At 51.6% G+C, this 26744-nt stretch overlaps 1 protein-coding gene across 4 annotated transcripts in view; it reads left to right on the plus strand.

Annotated features, from left to right (window-relative positions):
• Positions 1 to 25797, plus strand: part of SLC12A5 (solute carrier family 12 member 5) — a 37093-nt gene extending 11296 nt beyond the window's left edge. For 3 of the 4 annotated variants that reach the window (XM_064382485.1, XM_064382484.1, XM_064382482.1), the window contains exons 2-26: positions 576 to 670; positions 1022 to 1153; positions 1388 to 1534; positions 2357 to 2411; positions 2891 to 3021; positions 5734 to 5975; positions 6693 to 6904; positions 8794 to 8964; positions 9273 to 9371; positions 9516 to 9573; positions 10594 to 10768; positions 11404 to 11522; positions 11860 to 11958; positions 13255 to 13374; positions 13795 to 13899; positions 15290 to 15458; positions 17396 to 17591; positions 18688 to 18857; positions 19300 to 19431; positions 20630 to 20737; positions 21849 to 21971; positions 22064 to 22263; positions 22596 to 22610; positions 22866 to 22999; positions 23208 to 25797. In XM_064382485.1, the coding sequence (XP_064238555.1) occupies positions 656 to 670; positions 1022 to 1153; positions 1388 to 1534; positions 2357 to 2411; positions 2891 to 3021; positions 5734 to 5975; positions 6693 to 6904; positions 8794 to 8964; positions 9273 to 9371; positions 9516 to 9573; positions 10594 to 10768; positions 11404 to 11522; positions 11860 to 11958; positions 13255 to 13374; positions 13795 to 13899; positions 15290 to 15458; positions 17396 to 17591; positions 18688 to 18857; positions 19300 to 19431; positions 20630 to 20737; positions 21849 to 21971; positions 22064 to 22263; positions 22596 to 22610; positions 22866 to 22999; positions 23208 to 23299 (3219 nt within the window). In that variant the 5' untranslated portion in view covers positions 576 to 655 and the 3' untranslated portion in view covers positions 23300 to 25797. The remainder of the gene's footprint in view (positions 1 to 575; positions 671 to 1021; positions 1154 to 1387; positions 1535 to 2356; positions 2412 to 2890; positions 3022 to 5733; positions 5976 to 6692; positions 6905 to 8793; positions 8965 to 9272; positions 9372 to 9515; positions 9574 to 10593; positions 10769 to 11403; positions 11523 to 11859; positions 11959 to 13254; positions 13375 to 13794; positions 13900 to 15289; positions 15459 to 17395; positions 17592 to 18687; positions 18858 to 19299; positions 19432 to 20629; positions 20738 to 21848; positions 21972 to 22063; positions 22264 to 22595; positions 22611 to 22865; positions 23000 to 23207) is intronic. The other variant, XM_064382483.1, reaches the window with a different exon arrangement.
• Positions 25798 to 26744: the final 947 nt, after the last annotated feature.

Raw genomic sequence — 26744 nt, forward strand, 5'->3', positions numbered from 1 at the left:
AATTCCTGGCTACTGGTTTGTCTCCCTGCACTTGGATTGGTCTCCTGAGAGCAAGGATGGTGTCTTCTGTGTTTTACCCTGCCTTCATCATGCCTGTATTGGCACCTGGTAGACACTTGGTAAACACATCATGAATGAAGATGACTAAAGGGCATTAGAGATGCCAGAGGGGGTCACCTCTTCAAGAAGTAGAGCATCTTTGGGGTTGTAGTGCTCCCAGAAGGCAGACCTTCCTTACTGACAAAGAACATGCTTCCACCCCAAACACCAGTATGAGCCCAGCTATAGTCAAGAAGGGAACTCTGGAGAGTCTTGGGGTGCCCTGGTAAATGGAATAGGACCCCAAAGAGCAAGGAAGCACTCACACTTCAATAAATACGCAGTGCATGCCAGCTAGTGCATTAGGCTCTTTATACATGCTGTCAACTACAACTCTGCAAGGAAGGTGGTATCAGCCCCATTTTCCCAATGGGCAAACTGAGATTCAGAGGGCTACCGTGGCCACATGAGTGTATGCCTAGGTGGTTAAACAAAAGCTGATTGGTGTCAGATCCCTGACTCCTCTGCCTTCTCAGGTGATGGCAACCCCAAGGAAAGCAGTCCCTTCATCAACAGCACCGACACAGAGAAGGGAAAGGAGTATGATGGCAAGAACATGGCCTTGTTTGAGGTGGGCTGCGAGGGCTGCTGGGCCCTGCCTACAACTCATCTTCCTGATTCATCAGCTGCTCCCTCCCTAGGGGACAGTACCCTTCTCTCCACCCGTCCCTTGAGCCCAACTTCCTTGAGTCTCCCCATCCCTCCTTCTCCCTCCTGGGCTTTACTCCCTCTGCTCCCTGCTCTCCTCTTCTCATCCTATCATTCTTATCCCTGTTCACCTTGCCTGTTCCTCCTTCTTTCCCATCTCATCCCAATTGAAATGGTTTGAGCTCCTTGTCCCTATCTCTCCCTCTGCCCCCTCACCCCCAGCTCACCCCACCTGCTTTCCCAGCCTCCTAGCACTGATACTCTCCCTCCATAGGAGGAGATGGACACCAGCCCTATGGTGTCCTCCTTGCTCAGTGGCCTGGCCAACTACACCAACCTGCCCCAGGGAAGTAGGGAACATGAAGAGGCAGAAAACAATGAAGGTGGAAAAAAGAAGCCCGTGCAGGTGAGGGTTTCGGGGGACAAGAAATGGAAGAAAAGAGATGGATGATGGGGAAGGACAGGGAGGAAAATGGATTTGAATGGAGGGAGGGAAAGGGGTTACGAATCAGAAAGAAGAGGGATGAAGGGATGGATAGAGAGAAGAGGAAGGTGGGGGTGGAGGAACACAGAGGAGGAGCACGCCTGGGGTGTTGGTAATGATGAGGGCTGCAGAGACTGATGCCGGCCTCCCTGGCAGGCCCCACGCATGGGCACCTTCATGGGCGTGTACCTGCCGTGCCTGCAGAACATCTTTGGCGTCATCCTCTTCCTGAGGCTCACCTGGGTGGTGGGCATTGCAGGCATCATGGAGTCCTTCTGCATGGTGTTCATCTGCTGCTCCTGTGTGAGTGACACCCCTCCCCTCACCACCCCCTGACAGCTGGGGCTTGGCAGAGGCCTGGGGGTGGGAGGTGGGAGGATGGAAGCATGAGACCCGAGCTTTTTATAGGAACCACTGCTTATGATCTTTGAGAGTAAATTAGGTCTGACTGGTCCTTCCTGCATCTCACAGCCTTGTCCCTGATGGCTGTTAACCATGTTTCACCTGGATCTCTCTCTGTGTGTAATTACACAAGTGATGCAGCTTCATTGATGAAAATGATAGGGGTAGAGAAGAAAATAAAATTCACCTGTAATCTTACACTAGTTAACATTTTGGTAGGTCCAGACTCACAAAAAATGAGATTACGTGTTGCAAACAGCATTGTAACCAAATTCTTTCCATTCTCTCTGAAAAATCAAATATTCACCAAATGCCTTCTTCTTGACACATTTATGTATCCTCATACATAAACTTGAGACAGCTCTGCATGTGAGGTACCCAGTGTCGGAGCTGTTACGCCTATTCCATAGATGGACAAACTGAGGCTTGGAGAAGTGAAGTGAGTTGTCTCAGGTCAGGCAGCTGGTCAGAGATGAGGCTGGGATTTCCAGAGCTCTCTTATGCTGTGGCTTGCTTGGGCTCCTTCCGTTCACATGGTGAATAAGAGGTTTTCTTAAGAAGAAGGACTTGGCAGGAGTAGAAGTTGGAACGGGCCCAGGGAGCAGCTCAGTGGAAGAGAACCTGTGGGTTTGGCTGGTGTTTATGGGGTACAAGCCTTGGCCCCCACCCAGGCCACTGCGGTCCCCACCCCAGCCACTGCTCTGATGATCTTTTTTCTCACAGACGATGCTCACGGCCATCTCAATGAGTGCAATTGCAACGAATGGTGTTGTGCCTGGTAGGTAATTGGGGCTTCGTGGGGACAGGGGATGGCTGGGTGGAAGGAGGGATAGTACCTTGGGTTTTGGAGGACATTGGGACCCAAAAGAGGTAATATTATAGACTAGGGGGCTGGGCTGTATCTGTTTATGGGATAGGTAGGAGCAGCCCTATTGGGGGCAGAGGAGGAGGAGGCAGTTGCTGGTGTTGAATAGAGCAGCCCTCCCCCCACTCAGCCTGAGACCCTCCTCTCTACCATTTGATTTTCTGAGCCATGATCTCTTTAAAGGGGTAATTAGCAACAGGGTAATTAGTGCTGCAAAATCCAGGCAGAGTGGTTACCTGGGTCTCCAACCAGTCCCCTTTCTAGGGCTGCAGCCTGTAAGCCTATGAGGCCCGGAGCAACCCCCTTTCTGCCTCTGTCACTGAACACCCCTCACCCCTTACGGCAGCTCAGTGCGCCTTGACCCTCTCGCTGATACCAGATTCTCTCTGCAGCTGGAGGCTCCTACTACATGATTTCCAGGTCTCTGGGCCCGGAGTTTGGGGGCGCCGTGGGCCTCTGTTTCTACTTGGGCACTACCTTTGCTGGGGCCATGTACATCCTGGGCACCATCGAAATCCTGCTGGTGAGAGGGGCTGAGGAGGAGGTGTGGGACTCCGGGCTATCAGTCGATCAGTGCTCCCTGGACGCCTCCTATAGGCCAGGCCATTCAGTGAGGCCAAAGTCAGATGTGGTTCTGTTTCTAAAGAGTTCACAGTCTAGTTGGGGAGACAAGATACAATAATTATGTAACATACACAGCTGTCATTTATCAGGCACCCACTGAGCTCTCAGCATCCTTCCAAGTGCTTTCCAGCCATTCTCTTGAATCCTTATGAGGTTTAAGTATTATGATGCCCATTTTAAAATGAAAAGCTCAGAGAGGCGAGATAACTTGCTCAAGGTCACTCAGCTCTCAGGTAGGTGGCAGAGGTGGGTTGATGAGTTAAAATATGGCAGAAATATTAACAGTAATGTAATGCAGCAGCTACCATTGTGTGATTGCCTCCCACGGGCCGCAGACTGTGCTAGGTACTCTATGATGTTAATGGTAGATGGCTGATGGCTACTGGATTGCAAAAGAGAAGAACCAGGGGAGTGACCTGTGTGAAGAGATCTGTTGGGAATAGTGACTAACGGAGAGAAACCAGGTTACTGGGCAGTGCTTGAAGGCCAGGAGTGGTGACTTAGGTCTGCATTCTTCCTCCCCTCCCCTTCCTGTAGGGCGTGGGTGCTGATGAGGGTTCCCTGGTGGATAGGAAGTGGAGCTGACATGTCCCAAGCCTATGCAGGCCCCAAGGCTTGAAGTATATCATTTTATTTTATCCTCACGACTCTCTCATGAGGAAAGGTGGCCATTTTGTTTTATTTTTTATGTTTTTTGAGATGGGGTCTCACTCTGTTGCCTGGGCTGGAGTACAGTGGTGCAATCGTGGCTCACTGTAGCCTTGACCTCCCAGGTTCAAATGATCCTCTCATTTCAGCCTCCCAAATAGCTGGTATGCACCACTATGCCCAGCTCATTTTTGTATGTTTTTGTAGAGATAGGAGTCTCACTGTGTTGCTCAGGCTGGTCTCAAACTCCTGAGTTCAAGTGATGCTCCCGCCTTGGCCTCCCAAAGTGCTGGGATGACAGGCATGTGCCACTGTGCCTGGTTAAAAGGTGGCCATTTTACAGATGAGGAGAGCAAGGCTCAGAGCTTAAGGAATGAGTGGAAGGAATATGAACCTTGGTCTTTCTGACTTCCAGAGCCTGTGCTTGTCCATTAGACCACACTGCCTTGGAAACCTAGAACGAGAAGGTGCCACAGCAATTAGTTTTGCAGTGGGATGGAAGAGAGCAGGACAGGGAGGATGGATGGGGCATGAAAGGCCTGAGGAGGCAAATGATGAGGGAGAATAATAGACCTCCATTACTTTTAAGAATCAAAATATTTGAAAAATTGTTGTAAAAAAAATTCCACCCATTGCAGAAAATTGGGAAAATATCCAAGTCATAAAAAAATGTAAAGAAGGATATAAGTTACCCAAAGAAAATCACCACTAACATTTTGGTGTATTGCCTTCTAGTTTTTGTTTTTCTATGTGGTATTGTTTTCTATGTAAAATATAACCCTATATCATAAATGTTTCCCTAAGCAATTAATATTCTCTTGGTATATATTGTTTACAGTGAAAATAACCCTTGGAAGAATGTCAACACTAATATTTAGCGTGAGAATTTTAGAAAATGCAGATGTGCACAGAGAATAGATTATCCACATTTTTTATGATTCAGGAAAACTGATAACATTTTGATGTACCTATGAAAACACATATAGACATATACTAATATAGGTATATCTCTTCACATATAAGTTTATAAAAATGAGATAATAAGACGTATTCTTTTTCAAAAACCTGATTGTGTTCACCTAATGTACCATGGGTAGCTTTTAAAGTTAATCCATATAAACATATGTTATCTGGCAGTGACTTATGCCTGTAATCCCAGCACTTTGGGAGGCCAAGGTGGTTGTATCACCTGAGGTCAGGAGTTCAAGACCAGCCTGACTGATATGGTGAAACCTCGTCTCTACTAAAATTACAAAAACTAGCCGGGCATGGTGGTGGGTACCTGTAATCCCAGCTACCTGGGAGGCTGAGGCAGGAGAATTGTTTGAACCCAGGAGGTGGAGGTTGCAGTGAGCTGAGATTGCGCCATTGTACTCCAGCCTGGGCAACAAGAGTGAACTCTATCTCAGAAAAAAAAAATCTATGTTATCTTTTTAAATAGCTCCATAGTCTGTGTGGGGATATCATGATTTATTCACCCAACCTCTAGTGATGAACATTTATTTCCACCATTCCATTAGAAATTATAAAAATGACAAATAATTATTAAGAATTATAATTAACAAAAATGACAGAAGTAATCACTCCCAGCATCCTTGCAGTGCCATTTAAAAAATGTATTCTATATTAGTTTTTGAGATGGGGTCTCGTTATATTGCCCAGGGTGGTCTTGAACTCCTGGCTTCAAGTGATCCTCCCACCTTGGCCTCTCAAAACATTGGGATCACAGATGTGAGCCACCGTGCCTGGCCTTGCAATGTCATTTTAAAATGGCTGCATCATAGTCCTTACAGGACAGGCCATGCCTTCTTTAGCAATTCTCCTATTACTGGATGTCATTTCCAGTCTAGCACCACTGTGATTGTGCTGTGATGAGGATCTTTTTTTTTTTTTTTTTAATCCCTGCCTCTAGTGTGAAGAGCCGCTGACTTAAGTCTCTGTTCTTCCTGCCCCTTTCCCATAGGCTTACCTCTTCCCAGCCATGGCAATCTTCAAGGCGGAAGATGCCAGTGGGGAGGCAGCAGCCATGCTGAACAACATGCGTGTGTATGGTACCTGTGTGCTCACCTGCATGGCCACTGTGGTGTTTGTGGGCGTCAAGTATGTCAACAAGTTTGCCCTTGTCTTCCTGGGCTGTGTCATCCTCTCCATCTTGGCCATCTATGCTGGGGTCATCAAGTCTGCCTTCGACCCACCCAACTTCCCGTGAGTGCTGCCAGTCTGAGCCCAAGGAATTGTCCTCTTACCTTCCCTGGCTCTGTTTCAGAGTCTGTATGACAGTCTCTGCCAAACTCCCTCTTTGTGCCCCTCAGAATCTGAGTGCTGTGGGTTGGGAGCAACTTCCCTTGGAAGGGAAAATCTCTCTTGGTTTGGGGACAGTCTCTTCAGAGTGGGGCAACTTTTCTGGAGGAGGGAACAATTTCCCTTTTAAGAGTCAACTGCTTGCTGGTGGGGTGGACTTAGAAAGAATTAAGTGGGAATGAATTCCGAAGCAATGAATATTCTCTGTGGTAGGGAAACCTTTCCTGGGTGGGGACAACCTCCTGAAATGGGGCAATCTCCTAGTGTTGGACAATTTTTCAGGATGGGAAAAGACACAGAAGTTCTAGAGAGTTCAGGGGCTCAGATCCGAGTCCCTCCATCCACTGCTCGGGGAGGAGGGCTTCCCCCAAGACCGCTGTCCGCTGTGCTGAAACAGCGTGGCGCTAATGCCGTGGTTCTCCACCTTGGCTGCTTATTAGAATCACTAGGGGAGCTTAAAGAAAAAAAATGCCAATGACCAGCCTTCATTTAAATTAAACGAGGAACTCTGGATATGGGGACCTGGTGTCCATGTGTTTGAAAGCTCTCCTGGTGGGTGTAGTGTGCAGTCAGGGCAAGGTTATGTGGCTTCCCACCTTCCTCCCTTGTTTCTCTCCCTAGGATCTGCCTCCTGGGTAACCGCACTCTGTCTCGCCATGGCTTTGATGTCTGTGCCAAGCTGGCTTGGGAAGGAAATGAGACAGTGACCACACGGCTGTGGGGCCTTTTCTGCTCCTCTCGCTTCCTCAACGCCACCTGTGATGAATACTTCACCCGAAACAATGTCACAGAGATCCAGGGTATCCCTGGTGCTGCTAGTGGCCTCATCAAAGGTCTGTGGCGGGGGGGCGGGAGGATAAGGGCTGACATCCAGGGAACGCTGCAGGGATTGTAGGCTAAGCGGTCAGGATTAAGGGGCCCTCTTTGGGATTCAGCTAAATTCAGTCAGCTTTAATTGAGCACCTACTCTGGGTTACATTCTGTCCTTGTCATCAGGGAGGAGTAGAGGTGAAAAGGAGAAAAGTGTCTCACCGCTGGTAGGAAACAAAGTCATCAATGTAAGAAGCAGTCACTGAGTACCTATGGAGTGCCCAGCATTGTGCTGAGTGCTAGGAACACGAAATAAATAAGCCACAGTTCCTGGCTTCAAGGAGATTAATGGCAGAGATGGATGTGTTAGCAAATACATTATGCCATATGTAGATGTGCATTCAGTGCACAGAGAATGCTCAGGGGAGGGACAGTGGGAGAATTCATGTGTATAAGATGGCAATAGGCTTCCTGGACTCACCTGAGGAGGATTTTGAAGGACAAATGAAAGATCTTCAGTTCTATGAGAGGAATAAAGAAATTGCAACCAGAGAACAGCTTGCCTAAAAGCACGCAGATGCAGAAGAGTATATTGTGTCCTTCCAACCACAAGTAATTTGGTATGATTGGGGCACAAAGAGCAAAGGAAGGTGGGGAAAGGAGTGATGTAGCAGAGGCTGGCATGAGCTGATTGTGGCTGGCTTCGAAGCCATATTGGAGAGTTAGTGCCATATTATGAAGGCAATGAGCCACTGAGGGATTTTGGGAAAGGGAGGGATATGGTGAGATCTTCATTTTGAAGGTTCATTCTGGCTGCTAATGTGGATGGGCTAAGGGGGTGAGAGGAGAGAGTCAGGGGGCCCAGGAAGGGGCTGATGCTGTGAGTCCAGGAGAGAGAGATGGTGGTTTTCTGAATGAGAGTGATGGAGTGATGTCTGTGGCCGTTACTGCAGTGCTTCTCAACCAGGGCTGTTTTGCCACCCAGGAAACACTTGGCTGTGTCTGCAGACAGTTTTGGTTATCAAAACTGGAGGACACTTTGGGAGGCTGAGGTGGGTGGATCACGAGGTCGAGAGATCGAGACCATCCTGGTCAACATTGTGAAACCCCGTCTCTACTAATACAAAAAAAATTAGCTGGGCATGGTGGCGCGTGCCTGTAATCCCAGCTACTCAGGAGGCTGAGGCAGGAGAATTGCCTGAACCCAGGAGGCGGAGGTTGCGGTGAGCTGAGATCGCGCCATTGCACTCCAGCCTGGGTAACGAGAGCAAAACTCCGTCTCAAAAAAAAAAAAAAAAAACTGGAGGAGTGCACCTGGCATGTAGTAGGTAGAGGCCAGGATGCTGCTAAACTTCCTACAATGCTATAGGTCAGTCCTTTGCAGCAAAGAATTATCTGGCCAGGAAGATCACAGTGGAGGGACCTTGGAATGGAGAGAAGGGGCATATTTAAGAAATATTAAGGAGGGGTTAAGGGACAGAAGTTGGAGGTAGTATTGAAGTTGGGGAAAGGAAGAGGGAGCAGTTGAGGGCAGGGCATCAGAATTGATGATGGTGCCATTTACTGGGATATGGGATGCAGGAAAGGAGCTGGTTTCAGGTGGGTGGATGGTGAGATCAATTTGGGACACATTGAGTCAATCTGAGATAGGTCTTTATGTGCCCATTTGCTCTACTAGATTGGACTATTTGACAATAGGGAATGGGTCTGATTAGTCTGTGAAAGCCTGCCTGTGGCCTGGCCCAAAGCAGGAGCTTAGGAAATGTCAGCGGAAATGAAATAGAGCCAAGGCCGAGGAGAGTCAGATGGGGTTGATCTTGACCCTGACTTTTTGCCCCCCTCCTACCTCCTGGTCCCAGAGCTCTGGTACCCTGATAGCTGGCCTCCCTCTGAGCATTCTATCTCCCCACAGAGAACCTCTGGAGCTCCTACCTGACCAAGGGTGTGATTGTGGAGAGGAGCGGGATGACCTCGGTGGGCCTGGCCGATGGCACTCCTATCGACATGGACCACCCTTATGTCTTCAGTGATATGACCTCCTACTTCACCCTGCTGGTTGGCATCTACTTCCCCTCAGTCACAGGTGAAGGGGAGCTCAGAGAGGGAAGGCTCTGCCTGGGAGTGGATGGGGAGGAGAGAGTTGATGATGATGCTGGGAATTTCTTAGTCCAACAACACCATCACGTAAGCAGGGGCCCGCATTTCACTTCCCATTGGACACATGAGGGAATTAAGGCCAGGAGAAGCCAAGTTACATGCCCAAGATCTCACACAAGTCAGTACGCTAGGACTAGATCCCAGGCTCATTGACCCTGAGGCTGGTGCCTTTTTTCTCATCTGTCTGGTCTCCTGTGGCCCTGACTTGAGTCCTAGCTGCACTTCTGTTTGCAGGGATCATGGCTGGTTCTAACCGCTCTGGGGACCTGAGGGATGCCCAGAAGTCAATCCCCACTGGCACCATCCTGGCCATCGCCACCACCTCTGCTGTCTGTATCCTGCACAGCTACACTGGGACCACCCTCGGGGGTGGGCTAGAGGGAGGGCGGCTAATGTTGCTGCCGTACCTGCTGGTGCAGAAGGGGTGGGGAGGAAAGGTACTGAACCTTGGGGATTTTCCTTTATCCTCTGCTGCAGACATCAGCTCCGTTGTTCTGTTTGGGGCCTGCATTGAGGGGGTCGTACTGCGGGACAAGTAAGAGAATTGGGGTTGATCCTATTCTGGGGATGGGTAGGCATCGAAGACTGAGTTCTGGGAAACAGACCCAGCAGGAGGTGCTGGGACCTGTGGGAGGGGCCTGTGGGAGGGAGGCCACAGGGGTTGCTTGCAAGATCGTCTTCTTCTATTTTATCTTCCTTCTGTCGCTCCAGTTTGAGAAGCTTGAATGACATCTCATTTCCTTTAGGATAATGATACTTTCCTTTTCTTTTCTTTAAAACGGATTAAGTCAGTAGTGTATCTAACATTTACTGAATGTCCATGTGTTGGTCACATACACAGGAGTGTTACTTATCTGTGCTCCCTCCAAGATTCTGGAGGGAGCACAGATAAGTAACACACGGGTTTTGTCCTGAAGGAGCTCTTTTGGGTGGGCCTCTGCTGGCCAACAGACTTTGTGTGCAGTCAGTAGGGACGGCCATACAGGAAGGCCTGGGGGCTTCAGTCCAGTCCTTAGGGGTCTTCCCGGGGAAGTCTTCTCAGAGGAAGGGAGGCTAGAAGTGTCTTATACACTTTATCTCATTTATCCTTCCTTCTTTCAAGGTTGAGCAGAGATTAGACAGCTTGGAGGAAGGGCATTCCAGGCAATGGGGAGCCAGGGTGGAGGGGAGAAACGCGTGCCTGCAGCTGTAAGTGCTCAGTGCCCCGGAGCACTCACTTCTGAAGGGCATGGGCACACGCAACTGGCCGGGTGGTGTGGGAGCGCTTCTCAGAGTCACTTTCCACTGCTACCGCCAGGCTTCTGTAAAGGAACGCAGTGGAACTGGGACCTATGCTGGAGCCAGGCCTAGAGGCCTGGTTTTCAGTATCAGAAAATTAGAGATTGATTTTATTAAGGAAAAACAATGGAACATTTCGGGCTCTGCCTCCCCTGTCACCCTTACAGAGCTTAGTCCTGTGGCAGGCAGGAAGTTGGTTCTGCAGTTGGTATGGACACCTGCCCTGGAAATCCAGGTGGCACTGCTCACCTGACATCTCCTGTCCACTTCATTCCAGGTTTGGTGAAGCTGTGAATGGCAACCTGGTGGTGGGCACACTGGCCTGGCCATCTCCGTGGGTCATTGTCATCGGGTCCTTCTTCTCCACCTGTGGGGCTGGGCTGCAGAGCCTCACGGGGGCCCCACGCCTGCTGCAGGCTATCTCGAGGGATGGCATCGTGCCCTTCCTGCAGGTCAGTGTGGAAGCAGAACAGCCCACCCCTGGTAGCCCAGCCAGTCGGGCCCCTTCCCAGAGAGACCACACAGTGACCAGGGCCATGGCCAGCCTTGGACTTCCTCCTGTGCCACTTCCGCTCCGCACTGCACAAAGGAGAATGAGTGTGTCTTACTTGGGATTTGGTCCCTGGTCAATGCATCTCATGAAGCACTGTCTGCTCTTGGGGAGAAAACAAATGGTCCTGTTTTGGCGCAGTGGTTGGTCAGAGCCTTGGGGAGGCAGTCAAAGGGCAAGAAAAGGGTAGCTTTCACCATGGTGCAAAAAAAAAAAAAAAGACTAATGGACAACAGGGTCTTGGTGGCTTGCTGGCTTCCTGACAGGTCCTCTCCCATCTGGTCCCCTTCAGCTGCTTTCCCCCTCTAGGGATCACTTGAACTTCATTGTACTGGGGTGCCCATGTCAGGGTGGGCAAGACATAGCAAAAGCCTGTTATCCATTTGCGTTCTCCTAGAGAAAGAGAAATGCATCTTCTCCCTACCTCCTCACTGGTGGTAGGATTCCTGCCTCTACTCCACTGACTCCCAAGATAAGGGGAGAGGGCTGAGAAGTCATTAAGGTCTCAGTCCCCCATGATGATTGCTCTGTCCTCAGGTCTTTGGCCATGGCAAGGCCAATGGAGAGCCGACCTGGGCCCTGCTCCTGACTGCCTGCATCTGCGAGATTGGCATCCTCATTGCATCTCTCGACGAGGTGGCCCCCATCCTCTCTATGTGCGTGCCTGACTTCTTGCCCTCCTCACTGGCTCAGGGTGTTTCTGTATCTGAATCCTGCAGCCATGACCCATGACAACCCACCCAAACACTTTAACAACCCCAGGAATTTCCCCACTGGTCGTAGAAGCCCATCGTTTGTTATAGAGAGAGTCACTTGCATGTGTTATCAGGGTGTATTGTAAGGGTATTTGGCTTTGAACTTCCTAAGCACCAGAGCGTGATCCAGTCACCTGCTGACTTCCTGCCCCCTTTCCCCCTTTCTCTCTGGATGCTGCTGTTTCTGTTTCTGCCTCACTTTGCATCTCTGTCTCCCGGGGGCCTTCCTGTGTTCCAGGTTCTTCCTGATGTGCTACATGTTTGTGAATCTGGCCTGTGCAGTACAGACGCTGCTGAGGACACCCAACTGGAGGCCACGCTTTCGATATTACCACTGGTGGGTGCTCCGTCCCCACACTCCCACGGAGCCACGCCTCCACCCCAGTCCTTACCTCACTCCAGCCTATCCCTTCTGGGTCTAAGGACCCCAAACCTGAAGAGGACATTCTTTTTTCTCCAGCTTTTGTTGACCAACTCACATGAGGAAGGTCCTGTAGCAGGTCTTCTAACAATCATAAATAAAAACATAGGGCCAGGTGCGGTGGCTCACACCTGTAATCCCAGCACTTTGGGAGGCCAAGGCAGGTGGATCACTTGAGGTCAGGAGTTTGAACCAGCCTGGCTAACATGGTGAAACCCTGTCTCTACCAAAAATACAAAAATTAGCTGGGTGTGGTGGCAGAGGCCTGTAGTCCCAGCTACTTGGGAGGCTGAGGCAGGAGAGTCACTTGAATCTGGAGGCAGAGGTTGCAGTGAGCTGAGATCATGCCATTGCACTCCAGCCTGACAACAGTGAGACTTTGTCTCAAAAACTAAATTAAAAAATTAAATAATAACATAGCAGCATATACGCGGTCTCAGCTGGAATCCCTCTCCTGTCCGTGATGCCCAATAGCCCACAATATAGCAGGGAGGCTGAGGTCAGCCAACCGGAGTTCAAATCATGACTCTGCACTTCCTAGCTATGAGACCTTGGACTGGTGATGTAGCTTCTCAGAAACTCAGTTTCCTCAGCTGTGAAATGGGCATGATAGCTGCAGCTGCCTTGTGGGGTTCTTGTGAGCACTACAGTACATGGCAGATGCTTGCTGCACAGAAACTCCAGTTTCTCTCACCATTTTCCTCTATGGCTTTTCATCCTCCCCTCAGGGGCAGGCAGAGCAGAAATGATCGTGCTTGTTCTACAAAAGGAAACTGAGGCCCAAAGAGGGAAAGCCAGACTGTGGCATAACTGGGCTAGAAATGGGGCTGCCCACTCCTGTCTGGATGCTCCAGCTTTGCTGGCGACCTCCTTTGGGAGGTCCTGTTTCCACATGAGAAACAAGACCCATGAGACCTTGGCCTCAGAACGCACCTGGCCAGGCCTGTCTGGCAGGGCCTAACGCACAGGGACAGGGTGGTGTGGGGTGTCAGGAGTTGGGCAGGGCATGGCGTTGTGCCCTGTCTGTGGCTTCTCCTTCACCCAGAAGGTCCCATATCCCCTGGTCCTCATGGGTATGATGGTGTGAGTTCCCCGAGACTGGGCTGTCACCTCCCGGGTCTTGCCCATGCCCTGCCCCATCTCCCTCTTGCTGTCTAAACCCAGCAACAGCCCTGCTGGGGCTCACAGGCTGGCTCTTCCCACCTTGTCCAGGACCCTCTCCTTCCTGGGCATGAGCCTCTGCCTGGCCCTCATGTTCATCTGCTCCTGGTATTATGCACTGGTGGCCATGCTCATTGCTGGACTTATCTACAAGTACATTGAGTACCGAGGGTGAGTGTCGGGAGTGGAGTGGGGCGGTGGCTAGGGAAGGCTGAGGGGTGGTGGGAAGGAGAGGGAAGGGATCATGAGGGACTGGGGTTGTGAGGGCGAGATGAAGTAGGGAGTGGGAGAGAATGGGGCTGGAGCGGAAGGAGAGGGTGATATGGGGTGACATTGCAAGATGGGGGTTGGGGGCAGAGGCTTTGAGAAATGGACAGGAATGGTGAGAGAGAATGGATTTAGAAGCTATTTTCCAAGGAAACTTATCCAAGGCTTGATTGAGTCTGTTGGCAGGAGCGACACTTATGTCCTTTCTGAGCCTGAGAGATGGCTCTGCCCTGGGGTAGCCAGTGCGGCTTAGATGGCTCTCCCCACCCCCTCCTGGCTTTCTGCCCTCATGTGATCCTCCTTCCCATGATCCTTCTCCCCCAGGGCGGAGAAGGAGTGGGGCGATGGGATCCGAGGTCTGTCTCTCAGCGCGGCTCGCTATGCCCTTTTACGCCTGGAGGAAGGGCCCCCACACACAAAGAACTGGAGGTAAGTGGTGAGAACACAGGTGTGCATGAGTGTGTGTGTGCATGTGTGCAAGGCTCAGGAGATAGGGGTGGGGGAGTAGGGAGGGAGCAGGGCCTGACTTATCTCGCTTGCTTTGTTTTGCTGAGTGGTGCCCTAAAAGCCCAGCCTTGTCTGATTCCTTCCCCACTAAAACACTTGTCCTCTAACCCCACCTACCATGCTATCCTCCTGAGCATCCATCCCTTCATTCATTTCATCATTTCCATCATTTGTTCATAAAATATATGAATGCCTGATGTATGGCAAGTCCCTTCTAGTCTCTGGGGATGTAGGAAGCACGCAGTTTTGTGGACAGACAAACATCAGATCATGTAGCATTTGCTCTGGGACAGGTGGAATCATTCCCTTTGAGAGTTATAGGGGCTCTTAACCCTTTGGGAGGCCAAGGTGGGCGGATCACGTGAGACCAGGAGTTCAGGACCAGCCTGGACAACATGGTGAGACCCCGTCTCTGCTAAAAATACAAAAATTAGCTGGGCATGGTGGTGCGCACTTGTAGTCCCAGCTACTCAGCACACTGAGGCAGAATAGCTTAAACCTAGGAGGCAGAGGTTGTAGTGAGCTGAGGTTGCACCACTGCATTCCAGCCTGGGCAACAGAGTGAGATCCTGTCTCAAAAAAAAAAAAAAAAAAGGAAATCAGAGGTCAGAGAGGATCTCACAGGTCACAGAAGGCAGAACTGGAGCTGGAATCCTCACTCCCTACCTCAGTCCTGGTTGCTACATGCCCAACCCCTCATTCATCTCCCTGTGTTTCACTTTGCCAAGAGTAGAGCCTGGAACTCTGATCAAGCCGATGTTTACTAAACTGGGCTCTCAGAACTTGGGGCTCTGCATTATTTATCTGTGAATTCCCAAATGTTCAGCACAGGGTCTAGCCCAGAGTAGGTGCTTAGAGAATGCTGTGAAGTTGATGGGTGGTTGGAGGGCTAGGAAGGCTGGATGACTAAGGAAAGGGATGCATAAATAGATGGGTGGATGGATAAGTGTATGTACATGTGGGAGGGCAAAAGGGTGAATAGATGGATGTAGGAATGGGCGATAGGTAGGTAGATGTGTGGATAATTGAGTGAATAATGCATGTACAGGTAAAGAAATATGTCTGTGAGTGGATGACTGAAGGATAGAATAGGTGAGTGGGTGGTTGAATGGGTAGATAGGTGAGTGAGGTGAATGGAGAGATGGGTCGATGGCTAGATGGGTGGATGTTTAGATGGATGGATGAGCGGTGTGGGTATAGGTGGATGGGACAGAGGGTTATAGAGGGCAGATGGTTAGGTGATCTGCTGATGGGTGTATGGCATGTGGATGGTTAGGGGCATATCGATCATGTGACTCTGCACTCTTTTCAGGCCACAGTTGCTCGTGCTGGTGCGTGTGGACCAAGACCAGAATGTGGTGCACCCCCAGCTGCTCTCATTGACCTCCCAGCTCAAGGCAGGGAAGGGCCTGACCATCGTGGGCTCTGTCCTTGAGGGCACCTTTCTGGAAAATCATCCCCAGGCCCAGCGGGCAGAAGAGGTGAGTAGAGGCCCTGGTGGGCTTGGGGAAAGGGCAGGATGCTTAGGAAGACGTTCTCTGTCCATCTATTCACCCCTTTGCCCTCCCACATGTACATAAGCTTATCCTTCCTTGGAAGACGTTCTCTGTCCATCTATTCACCCCTTTGCCCTCCCACATGTACATAAGCTTATCCTTCCTTATCACCTTCGGGGTCAAAGGAGGGGCAGGCTTTTCTGTTTCCTCCCTTAGAGGAGGAGCCTAAGGCCCCAGAGAGTGAGTTCTTTAGAATTCAACTCACAGCATGAAAGACCATCAGAGGCAGAAGGGCCCATTTTATGGATAAGGAAACTGAGGCTTAGAGAAATCAGGTCATGTGTGTAAGGACAGAAAATGAAGATTCAAATTAGGACTCCTGGAACTCCTACTCTAGATTCTTTCCTGCCAAAGTATAAATCTTTCAAGGTGATTTCCCAGTCATAGGCTCTTGATCCCTACAGTTTGGGGTTGACAGGATGAGTATCTACATTTGGTACAGGAAGAAACTGAGGCCCAGAGAGGGAAAGCCGCTTGCTGAAAGTCACAAAGCTGGTGGGAAATAATGTCAGGATTTGAACCCAGGCCCCTGCTCTGTGTCACCTGCTCTTGGCTTCGCCCATTAGTCCATGCCTACAGAGCCACCGTGGGCTGCGGCAGCCAGTGTCTGCATTAATCACACAAGGAGGTGATTGGATCCTGGGGGTAGTAGAAGAAGTAGGTTCTGTCTGAGGGTTAGGCCTTTCTCCCATCAGTGGAGAGACTAAAAGAGGCCCGAGGGAGCAGAGGTGCGATGGGGAGGGGCACCCCTGATGGCTTGCGACAGTGGCTGCTTCTGCCTCACTGGGCTGTTCACACCGATCTGTCAGGGCCCAGAGCTGGAGGCCTTGACCGGTCAGTTCCATTCAACATGCGGTGGCTGAGAATGTGCAGTGCACCAGGCATTGGGCGAGGCACAGGGGAGATGGAGATGTTCAAGACAAAGTCCCAGCCCTCGAGGTGCTCACAGCCTGGTGGGAAAAACAGCATGCACAGAAGGCTCTCAGAGCCACCGACGTCGATAAATGCTGTTAGAGTTAATAACATAGCACAACGTGTTGAGTGTTTACGGTTCCTCAGGCAGGAAACTAAGCCCTGTGCGCTCCATGGCATGTGGATGGTTAGGACTAAATGAGGTAGCTGTCCTGACCCCTGTTTGACAGATAAAAAAACCAAGACTCATAGAGGTTAGGCGACTCACCCAAGGTCACACAGCCAGGAGGTGGCAGAGATAGCAATTGAACTTCTGTCTGTTTGATATCAGGGTGGCGGTTAAGAGTGTGGGGGTTGGAGTCAGACTTCCCTGACTTGAATCCTCACAATAACATTAGCTATGTATCCTTAAACAAGTCTTCATTTCTCCAAGCCTCAATTTCCTCATCTATGGGAGTAATAAGACTATTTCCCTCATAGTGCAGATTAAATGGGGTGCCTTTAAAATACTTATCATGCTACTTTAAAAAATTGTTGAAACAAATTGGCTGTGCAGAGAAGCCCCGTTTAATTCTGGTCTGGGTGGGGTGGTATCTGAAGACAGTGACATTTGAACTGGGCCAGACAGGGCGCCCTGTGCAGTTTAGCAGGGACGTGTGTCAGGGTGGTGGTGGAGAGCATGTTGGGGAGGGGTATATGTGCACAGTGGCAGGGTGGCAGAAAATGTGCAGTCAGATCATGAAGAGCCTCAATCGATCAATAAGGAATGGGGTACAGAGATGATGGGGAGCCACGTGCCATTCTGGTGCCAGAGACAAACATGATCAGAGCTGAGCTTCAGGAAGACTGGGATGAAAGGAGGGGAGAGATGGGAGGGAAGGAGACTACAACAGGCCCAAGCAGGGCCAGGGAGGTCTGAGGCTGGTCCTTGTCTGGTCCTCCTTCCCCAGTCTATCCGGCGCCTGATGGAGGCAGAGAAGGTGAAGGGCTTCTGCCAGGTAGTGATCTCCTCCAACCTGCGTGATGGCGTGTCCCATTTGATCCAGTCTGGGGGCCTTGGGGGGCTGCAGCACAATACTGTGCTTGTCGGCTGGCCCCGCAACTGGCGCCAGAAGGAAGATCACCAGACGTGGAGGAACTTCATCGGTAACGCTGTGGGGGGCTGGGGGTGGAAGAGAGGTGGGGCTGGGGACAGTAGAGGGGTGGAACTGGATTTCCACTCCTTTGGGCCTGAGGGGTTTCCCAAGCACTGCACGCCAAGTGTGGATTCAGCATATGCAGGTGACAGCAGTCACGGCTGGCCACGTGCCAGCCACTGTGCTGGGCGCTGGGGACTCCGCTGTGAACGAGACGGTCTTGGCTCCTGCAGCGCTTACAGGCCCTGGGAGGAACACAGAGCAGGGCAGTGGGAAGAACTATAGCTCTGAAGTCACAGTGGCTGGGTCCACACCTCAGCTCTGGTCCTTCGTAGCTGAGTGATTGTGCACATGTGACTTGCTCCGTCTGAGCATCAGATTTCTTGGTAATAGTAGGTAATAGTATATGTAATAACTAACATTTCTAGAATGAGTTCTGTGTGCCAGCAAGTTGAGGCTTTTTCTAATTCTCTCATCAGTCCTAGGAGGGCTAGGCATTGTTATCTCCATCTTTTTTGGTGTGAAACTGAGGCACAGAGAGATTAAGAAGTTTGCTCTGGTCGAGTGCCGTGGCTCACGCCTGTAATCCTAGCACTTTGGGAGGCCAAGGCAGACGGATTGCTTGAGCTCAGGAGTTGGAGCTGGGCAACATGGCAAAACCCCATCTCTACAGAAAAAAGGAAAAAGAAATTTGCTCCAAGTCACAATATGGGGAAGCCAGGTTACGAACCAGCCCAGAGGCTGCACTGTGAACTCCAAGCTATTCTGCCTCCTTTATAAGTAGATCATGGTTACAAGGTGTTGGGATGATTCAGTGAGGTCATACATGATGGGTTCTTCATAATCAGAAAGGGCAAGTGGTGTTATTGCCATTTGACAGTTGGGGAAACTGAGGCCCAGAGAGGTTGAGTGACTTTCCCAGATCCAAACAATAAATATGTGATGGGGCCCAGGTAGATGCTGGTTTTCTGACCACTCAGCTCATGGCCAAGGCCAGGTGGAGTGGGGTAGAGTGCTGGATGCCGGGAGCCCTTGTGGCTGCTGCTGGGTGTTGGGGGAACCAGAGTCACTGTTTCCCCTCTGGCCTTCTCCTCGGCCTCCCTCAGAGCTGGTCCGGGAAACCACAGCTGGCCACTTAGCCCTGCTGGTCACCAAGAACGTTTGCATGTTTCCTGGGAACCCTGAGCGCTTCTCTGAGGGCAGCATCGATGTTTGGTGGATTGTACACGATGGGGGCATGCTTATGCTGCTGCCCTTCCTGCTGCGGCACCACAAGGTGAGTTGTGTACGTGAGTGTGTCGTGTGAGTGTGTGTGTGTATGCATTTGTGCGCTTGTGTGCACAACCACAGGTCAGACTCATGGGCTCTGGCCAGGGTCAGCTTCCCTGTCCTTCCTCACCTGTGAGCTCCTGGGAAAAGGATCTGCTGACCTTCTTCATTTTGAGATTTAGTAACTGATGGTGTCTCCTCTTGCGGGTGCACTGCTCTAAGGAGAGCAATGCTTAGCCTGAGCCAGTGATGCTTTTTTAATGGGGGACCCTCAGACCTAAGCAGGGAAGGTTTTGTAGAGAGTGGCCCCCAAGACAGAGGATTTGGGGTCTGCATGTATGTGTGAGAAGTGGGTGGGAAGAGGGGAAGGGTGAGGGGATGGGGTCTGGCCCTGGATCTCCTCATCGCATCTGGGCTGGACCTTTCTGGATCCCTTTCACCACCTGCAGGTGTGGCGGAAGTGCAAGATGCGCATCTTCACTGTGGCCCAGATGGACGACAATAGCATCCAGATGAAGAAGGATCTGACCACATTTCTGTACCATTTACGCATCACTGCGGAGGTCGAGGTGGTGGAGATGGTGAGTCCTCAGGAGATGCCACTGGGGTTCCACCTGGCCCTCTTGGCCCCAGCACCAAGTAGGGCAACTCTAACACCCGTCAGCTTATGATGCTGGATCCCTTCCCTGATCCACCTCTTAGCCTCTCACATATTCAGCTACCCTGCTCTTCTCCATAAAAATAGCCATGTCTAGTAATGCTTATTATATGCAGGGCCCTGTTCTATGCACTTCATATGTATATCAATTCCAACAACAACCAATGAGATAGATACAGTTGTCAGCATTTCCATGTTACAGATTAGGAAAATGAAGCACAGAGAAGTTAAGTACAGTCATGCTTCATTGCTTAACAAAGGGATGTGTTCTGAGAAATGTGCTGTTTGGTGATTTTGTTGTGTGAATATCACAGAGTGTGCCTATACACACTAGATTGTCCAGCCTACCACACACATAGGCTTATGGCTCCTAGGCTGCAAACTGTATAGCATGTTACTGTACTGAGTACTGTAGACAATGGCAATGCAGTGGGAAGTATTTGTGTGTCTAAACCATATCTAAACAAATACAGCAAAAATGCAGCACTCTAATCTTATGGGACCACCATTTTATGGACAGTCTGCCATTGACGCACATATAATGGTGTTATTTGGCATATGACTGTAATTTGCCCAAAAACACGTAGTATATGGTGGAGCCAGGATTCAAACCCAGGTAGGCTGCTCTAGAGTCTGTGCCCCTGGCAATTATCCTATAGAACCTCTTGTCCAACCATCCTCTCAATTCATGTATCCATCCACCCATCCCTCTATGTATTCATTAATCTACCCATGTATTCATTGAAGTGTTCATTCACTCACTCTTCCATTCATCCATGCATGTATCCATTCATCCCTTTGTTCCTTTTCTTCTTTCCCTTTTCCATTCACCCAGGTGATTAATTAATCCACTCATTCATTAGTTCATCCATTCACATGCCTGGTCCTGTGCTGGGCTGAGGAGGGAATCAGCTGCTTGCCTTGCAAGAGCATTGCCCTCTCCGCTCCGTCCTTGCCTCCCACAACCCTTGATGAAATTAATGACTGGGTAGGGAAGCCCTAGGTTGCCAGAAGGAAAGGGGTCTGGCTTCCTTCCCCTGGCCTTTCACTGGGGCTCAGACCTCATGCTTTCCTCCTTGTCCCTCTCCCCACCCCCAACCCCAACCTCTGTTTGCCCACAGCATGAGAGCGACATCTCTGCTTATACCTATGAGAAGACGTTGGTGATGGAACAGCGCTCCCAGATCCTCAAACAGATGCATTTAACCAAGAATGAGCGGGAGCGGGAGGTGAGGTTGCCCTGGCTGGGCCTTGAGAGCCTCAAACTGCTGCCAGTTCTGGGTCTGCAGGTTTATGATGGCTCAAGGCTGACACTCCTGGCATTTCTACCTTCACCCTCATCTCTCTGATTCCCAAACCACACCTCCTGACACTGATCTCCCTGACAGTGGGAGTACACACTGCAGCTTCCCCTGCCAACCTCCCAGCCAGGAGGCAGAGGGACTTTGGCATGACAGAGCTTCTCCTATGTATGTGACTTCTGGGGCCTGAGAGAGAAGAGTGAATGCTAAATACATGTGGATGAAGAGTCCTTGGGGGTGTGGGCTGGCAGCGTGAGGGACAAGGGCTCATGTAGAAACCCTCGGAGTGGGTAACAGATGGGTATTTAGGGATATAACTGATGCATGGAAGTTAGGGGCAAATCCCCTAGGGTGTGATTGTGTAATGGTGATGAGCCCCTCACAGGGTGTGGGCGGAATCTCCTAGGTGTGGGTGATGTGGGACCACCAGAGTACGGATGAAAGACTCACCTGAGGGAGTGGAGTCCTTGGAAAAATGAGTGGTGCTACCCCAGCTGGGGACCGAAGGGCTCCTGGAGGTGGGTGATAAGTTGCCTGGGGAATGGGTGGAAATCCTACAAGTGAAGGTAATAGAGCCATGGGTTTGAGTCTCCCAGGGGTGGGTAATATACTTCTCAGAATGTGGCTGATGGATCCTCAGGGGAATGAGTGATGGGTACTTTGAGCTGGGAAGGATGGATCCTCCAAGGCTGGGAGTGTTATCCAAGGGAGGTAGTAAAAATGGTAAAACATGGCATGGGCACTGACCAGTGGACTGTCAGGACTGACATTGGACCATAGTGCTAGGGCAGAACCTTCCTGTGCCAAGGTTAACTCTTTTGTTGCCAGATGGTAGGGAGGTCTGGGGTTCTGGAGAGGAGCTGGGGCAGGCAAATCAGTGGTGCAGTAGCTATTTGGTCTCAAATCATAGCAATATTTCAACAACTGGTACAGTTCCAGACAGTGCATCCTGGCTGAACATCATCTCTAGTGATAGCTCTTTGCAGGGCATGGGTGGTGACTCTCAGCAGAGCTGGCAACAACCTATGTCACTCCCTAGATCCAGAGTATCACAGATGAGTCACGAGGCTCAATCCGGAGAAAGAATCCAGCCAATACTCGGCTCCGCCTCAATGTCCCAGAAGAGACAGCTGGTGACAGTGAAGAGAAGCCAGAGGAGGAGGTGTGCAGCTGGGGTGGTTTGGCCCCAGCCAGTGGGAGCAGAGCCCTCGGTCTCCAAAGGACTCACCTGCCATCTCTTCATTCATCCCTCAGGTGCAGCTGATCCATGATCAGAGTGCTCCCAGCTGCCCCAGCAGCTCCCCTTCCCCAGGGGAGGAGCCTGAGGGGGAGGGGGAGACAGATCCTGAGAAGGTGCATCTCACCTGGACCAAGGACAAGTCGGTGGCAGAGAAGAATAAGGGTCCCAGTCCTGTCTCCTCTGAGGGCATCAAGGACTTCTTCAGCATGAAGCCGTATGGGCCTGGGGGCTAAGGGCTGGGGGCTGGGGTGAGCTAAAGGGTCCTGCTCCCCATGACAGAGCAAGAGGGAAGAAGGCATCCTGGTCTGGCAGCCTGCAGACCCAGCTCAGACATTGTCTTGGTTTCCCCATCTGAGGATTTAGGGAGTTGGGCCTTGTTTGCTAAAGCTCAGAATTCCCAGTTGCAGGCAGAGGAAAGGTGAAGGGTGTGGGGGCTGGCAGAGCAGGACTCAGGGCAGGTGACCATGGCCCAAGCCCCCAGTGTCTTCCTCTTTTTCTGACTCTGCTCTTTTTCTTTTCTCTTTGCATCTCTTGTGTTTCCTGAAGGGAGTGGGAGAACTTGTAAGTGCTTCAGCATTTTTTCATTCTCTTCTAGGATGGCCAGGCTTCCCTACCCTCCTCACTGTATTGTGAGCCCCTGATTGGTGCCGCGACCTCTGGGATCTCTGAATAGCCTAGCCTGGAGAGGTTTAGGATTGGTGGTCCTGGGCTTGCAAGAACCAGGCCCCAGCAGCCCAGTTCGGGCTGGAAGGGCGACTGGCTCCAATCTCCCCTCCCCCAGGCTCACGCGCTCTCTATCCTTCCCTCCTCCCGCAGGAACCAGTCCAATGTGCGGCGCATGCACACGGCCGTGCGGCTGAACGAGGTCATCGTGAAGAAATCCCGGGACGCCAAGCTTGTTTTGCTCAACATGCCTGGGCCTCCCCGCAACCGTAATGGTGACGAAAACTGTATCCTGGAATTAAAATTGGGGGAAAGAGGGAGGTGGACGTCAGGGAAGCTGGTCCTGTCCTTGGGATGGAAGAGCTGAGCTGTTCCTGCCTCCGGATTAGCACCTCGGACGGGGACATGGGCGCGAGAGGTCGCTGGCAGCCTAGCGCTACCCCAATTTCATCGGGAGGGAAGGAGATCGGGTCTTTCTCCTTGACCGGCTCACAGACATGGAGTTCCTCGAGGTCCTCACAGAGCACCTGGACCGGGTGATGCTGGTCCGCGGCGGCGGCCGCGAGGTCATCACCATCTACTCCTGAGAGCCAGGACCTGCCACCCGGGCCCGAGCGCGCCCGAATCGCGGCTCCGGAGCCCTCGCCGCGCCCCCTGCCGCTGTCACCGTTTACATACAGACCCTGTGCCCGTGCCCTGGCCCCTTACCCCGCTGCCTGAAGCCTGGAGGCCACGCCTGTGGGGGCTGACTCGGAGAGGGCGCCCCGCCGCGAGGAGACCAGAGCTCTTCAGTGCCCGGTTGGCCTGCGGGTCCGCGCTGCCCTTTTTGTAAGCCCGGCCTTGTCTCGTCGGAGGAGACGCTGCAATAAAGGTTGGGAGGAGGCGTGGAAAGGAGAGGAGCTGGGGCCTTGGGGACCCCCAGGTAGTCCATGCGGCCCATTCTGCCCCTTCCCACGCCTGCCCGCCGCGGTCCTCTCTCTGCGCTCCTCCGGCTCCCGGTGGCCCGAAGGCGCGCTGGGTGGGAAGGCGGCGCTTGCCGTCTCCGCCGCCCCTTCTCGCTGAGCCGCGGGGCGCGGGCGGCCGAGCCTATACATAGTGTACAGGAGACATCGCGTGTATTTTTAACGTCCCCATATTTATGTGACTAGAAGCGCAACAGACTTCTCGCTACAGTCGAGCTCTCCCGCTGGGGGCACTGCGGGGAGGCGGAGGCCTCGGGAAGCTTTTTCCTTGACGTCCAAGAGTTTGAGAGCAAAAGTGGTTTAGGCCCAGGCGGCGGTCGTGGTCCTGGTCCCTCCACACCCCCGTCCGGCTCTCGCCTCTTCGCCCTTTCCGCGCGCCCTTGGCTTCCCACCCTCCCTGCCAGTCCTTTTTCCGAGATGAGGTGAGACAAGGGTCCAACTTTTCCTGGATTCGCCTCCCAGCGGATGTGAGCTTCCACTGCGGCTGCAGAGACGCGCAACCTCTTCTCATCGGCTCTTATGCAAGTTGGGGCCAGGATTGGGGAGGGGCGCTCCTCAGGGGGAAGAAACCGAGAGGCCCGCGCCCCGCCGAGGAAGCCCCGCCCCGGTGCCTTTGCTGGGAAGCAGACGTCTCTCCTCAGTTGGCTTGTCGCCTGCTCCCCGTATCTCATGGCTCCTCGCCAAAGACTGAAATTGTGGAGCTGGAGGGCGCCCCCTCCCCGGAGTTTCCTCCCTGGGACAGGTCGGGGAGGAGGGGGCCGATTCTGGTTTAGGGGGCAGACCTGCTGGGAGGCCCCAGCGCCGCCCTTGGCGTTCCCTCCCCCATCCCCATCTGACAGCCGCCTTCTCTGTGCTCTGGGGCCGGGCCTCGCTGCTTAGCAGCGGCCTCTAGCTCCGTCTCCCGGGGGACCTGGGCCTGAGGGAGGGCTGGAGTCGCACGCGCTTCGTTCTTAGCGCCTGTGTGCTGTCCTCTAGGACCCAGGGCCTTTGGCTTCCCCAACTCGTCCTCGGCGCTTCCGCTCCACCAGCCTGGTCTGAGGCGTACTGTCCTTAGAAAAGGCGCAGTGGCCGGGTTCCCTTCCCCTAGGGCACGTTACTAAGGGGAACAGGCACTGTATGCTCGTTCCAGCACCATCTGGGACTGGGTACAGTACCTCAAGCCCCAGGGCCCTGACCTGCGTACCTAGTTAGACATCTCACTCACCTCCCAGAGCTGGGGCCACTGAGTACTCCTGACCTCATCACCTTTTTTCCTTTGAGCCTAAGGCAGAGCTGGAGCTGGCGCCACCTAGACAGGGTCAGGTGTGGCTGGGGGTAGGTTTGGAGGTCTGCCAGTTATGCCAAGGTCCCCCTGAGATTCGACCAGGGGACTGGATAGATTCTTTCAGGTACTCAATCAGGAAGCTGGAGGTGTTAAGATGCCAGTCCCCTGCATCCTTCAATGGACCTCCCTCTGAGAACCACAGCCAGGTCCTGCCTTCTGGGGGCCTGAATATTTCGGGGCTAATGTGGCGGGCTGTGCAGCAGGGGGCTGTATCAACATCAATTAGGGAACCAAAGTTGCACTATCTGGGCCCAGATTGTCTGGTTGGCAAGAGCAAAGTTTCTGTTGATGAACAGACATCCCACAACAAAAACCCAAGTTTTCTGTGCTACATGTGCAATATTTGTTATGAATGTTATGTCATTCATCAAATTATCTTTATAATCACTGTAGTTAGATGTTTCACGTCCATTCAAGTGACTTTTATTCTGAGTGCAATATTTCAATAGCCTTGTAGTGGTAACTAGTGTTGCTTTTGTTTTAGACGATCTATGTGCAGGGCAATGCAATGAAGTTGAAAACCCTTGTAAATAGGAGGTTGCAAACCAAATCAAGAGTATTTATTACTATTATTACTATTATCATTAGGCCTGCCTTTAATTTTCAGTGTAAGTGTTCAGTATTCCGCATCCTGCCTCAGTATTGATCTTGTGTTCTTTGTGCCAATATGAAAAGGAGAGGGTTGGTTCTTTCCTTTATTGTTGAATGCTCCCATTTAATGCTTTATGGCTTTTACTGTATTACTTTTTTAGACTCCCATCTGCACAAAATGCAATAAAAATAATTTTATTCTACCCTTCATGGCCTGAGATGTGCTGTTTGGACACTCCAGGGGGCCCTCCAGGACCCCACACTTTTTTTTGAGATGGAGTTTCACCATATTGGCCAGGCTGTTCTTGAATTCCTGACCTCAGGTGATCCACCTGCCTCAGCCTCCCAAAGTGCTGGGATTACAGGCGTGAGCCACCACACCAGACCAGATCCCACACTCTTAAATCAGAAACACCGACCCCCACGGACAGAAGAGATGGGCTAATGCCCCAGGTCTGGTAATTTACATACCCATAGCTTTGGGGCCCTGGCTTGGAGAGCAGCACTAACATCATCTCCTAAGACTGGTAGACACTAGGTGTCAGGCTGCACTGGCACTAGGAAGTAGTGAGCACTTTCTAAGTGTAGGTGTCAGGCTGCAGTGATATTCCCCATGAGGCAGTGAGCACTTAACACTGTTCAGGCTGTGCTCTTGGCACATTGGTGCCTAGCCCATTGGAGGCCTGTGCCACCCACTTCACCACACCCACCCCAAGTTATTAAATGTTCTTCAAGGCTCCTTCAGGTTCTACGGATTCTGCCAACTCCCTGCACAATGGGTTGAACAGAGGTTGACAACTGAGACAAAATGAAAACAGGAAGTGCCTCTCTACCAGTGGCCACCAACCACAAATGGCCTCTTTACATTCCTGTTTTCCTTTTCTAGAATAAGAGGACAAGGCTGCTGACACAAAGAATGTCTGCCAGAAGCAGGATGTTGAACACAGCATATAATTAGCCAATAGGTTTTTGCGCTGAACTGTTATTAAAGCCTCTAACTAGGTGAGCCACCTATGCAGAGAAGGCAGGGTTCAAAGAGGTTTGAGGCTGGATCACATGCTGAGGACAAGACGGGGCAGACCAGAGTCCTCGACACAGTAGCCCTCACCTCTGACTCGGGGAGAGTGTCCTGCAAAGAGGATATTCACACCCAAG

The sequence above is a fragment of the Aotus nancymaae genome, unplaced genomic scaffold (genome assembly GCF_030222135.1).
Source record: "Aotus nancymaae isolate 86718 unplaced genomic scaffold, 86718_ANA_hifiasm-v0.15.2.pri h1tg000029l, whole genome shotgun sequence".
NCBI classification, from domain to species: domain Eukaryota; kingdom Metazoa; phylum Chordata; class Mammalia; order Primates; family Aotidae; genus Aotus; species Aotus nancymaae.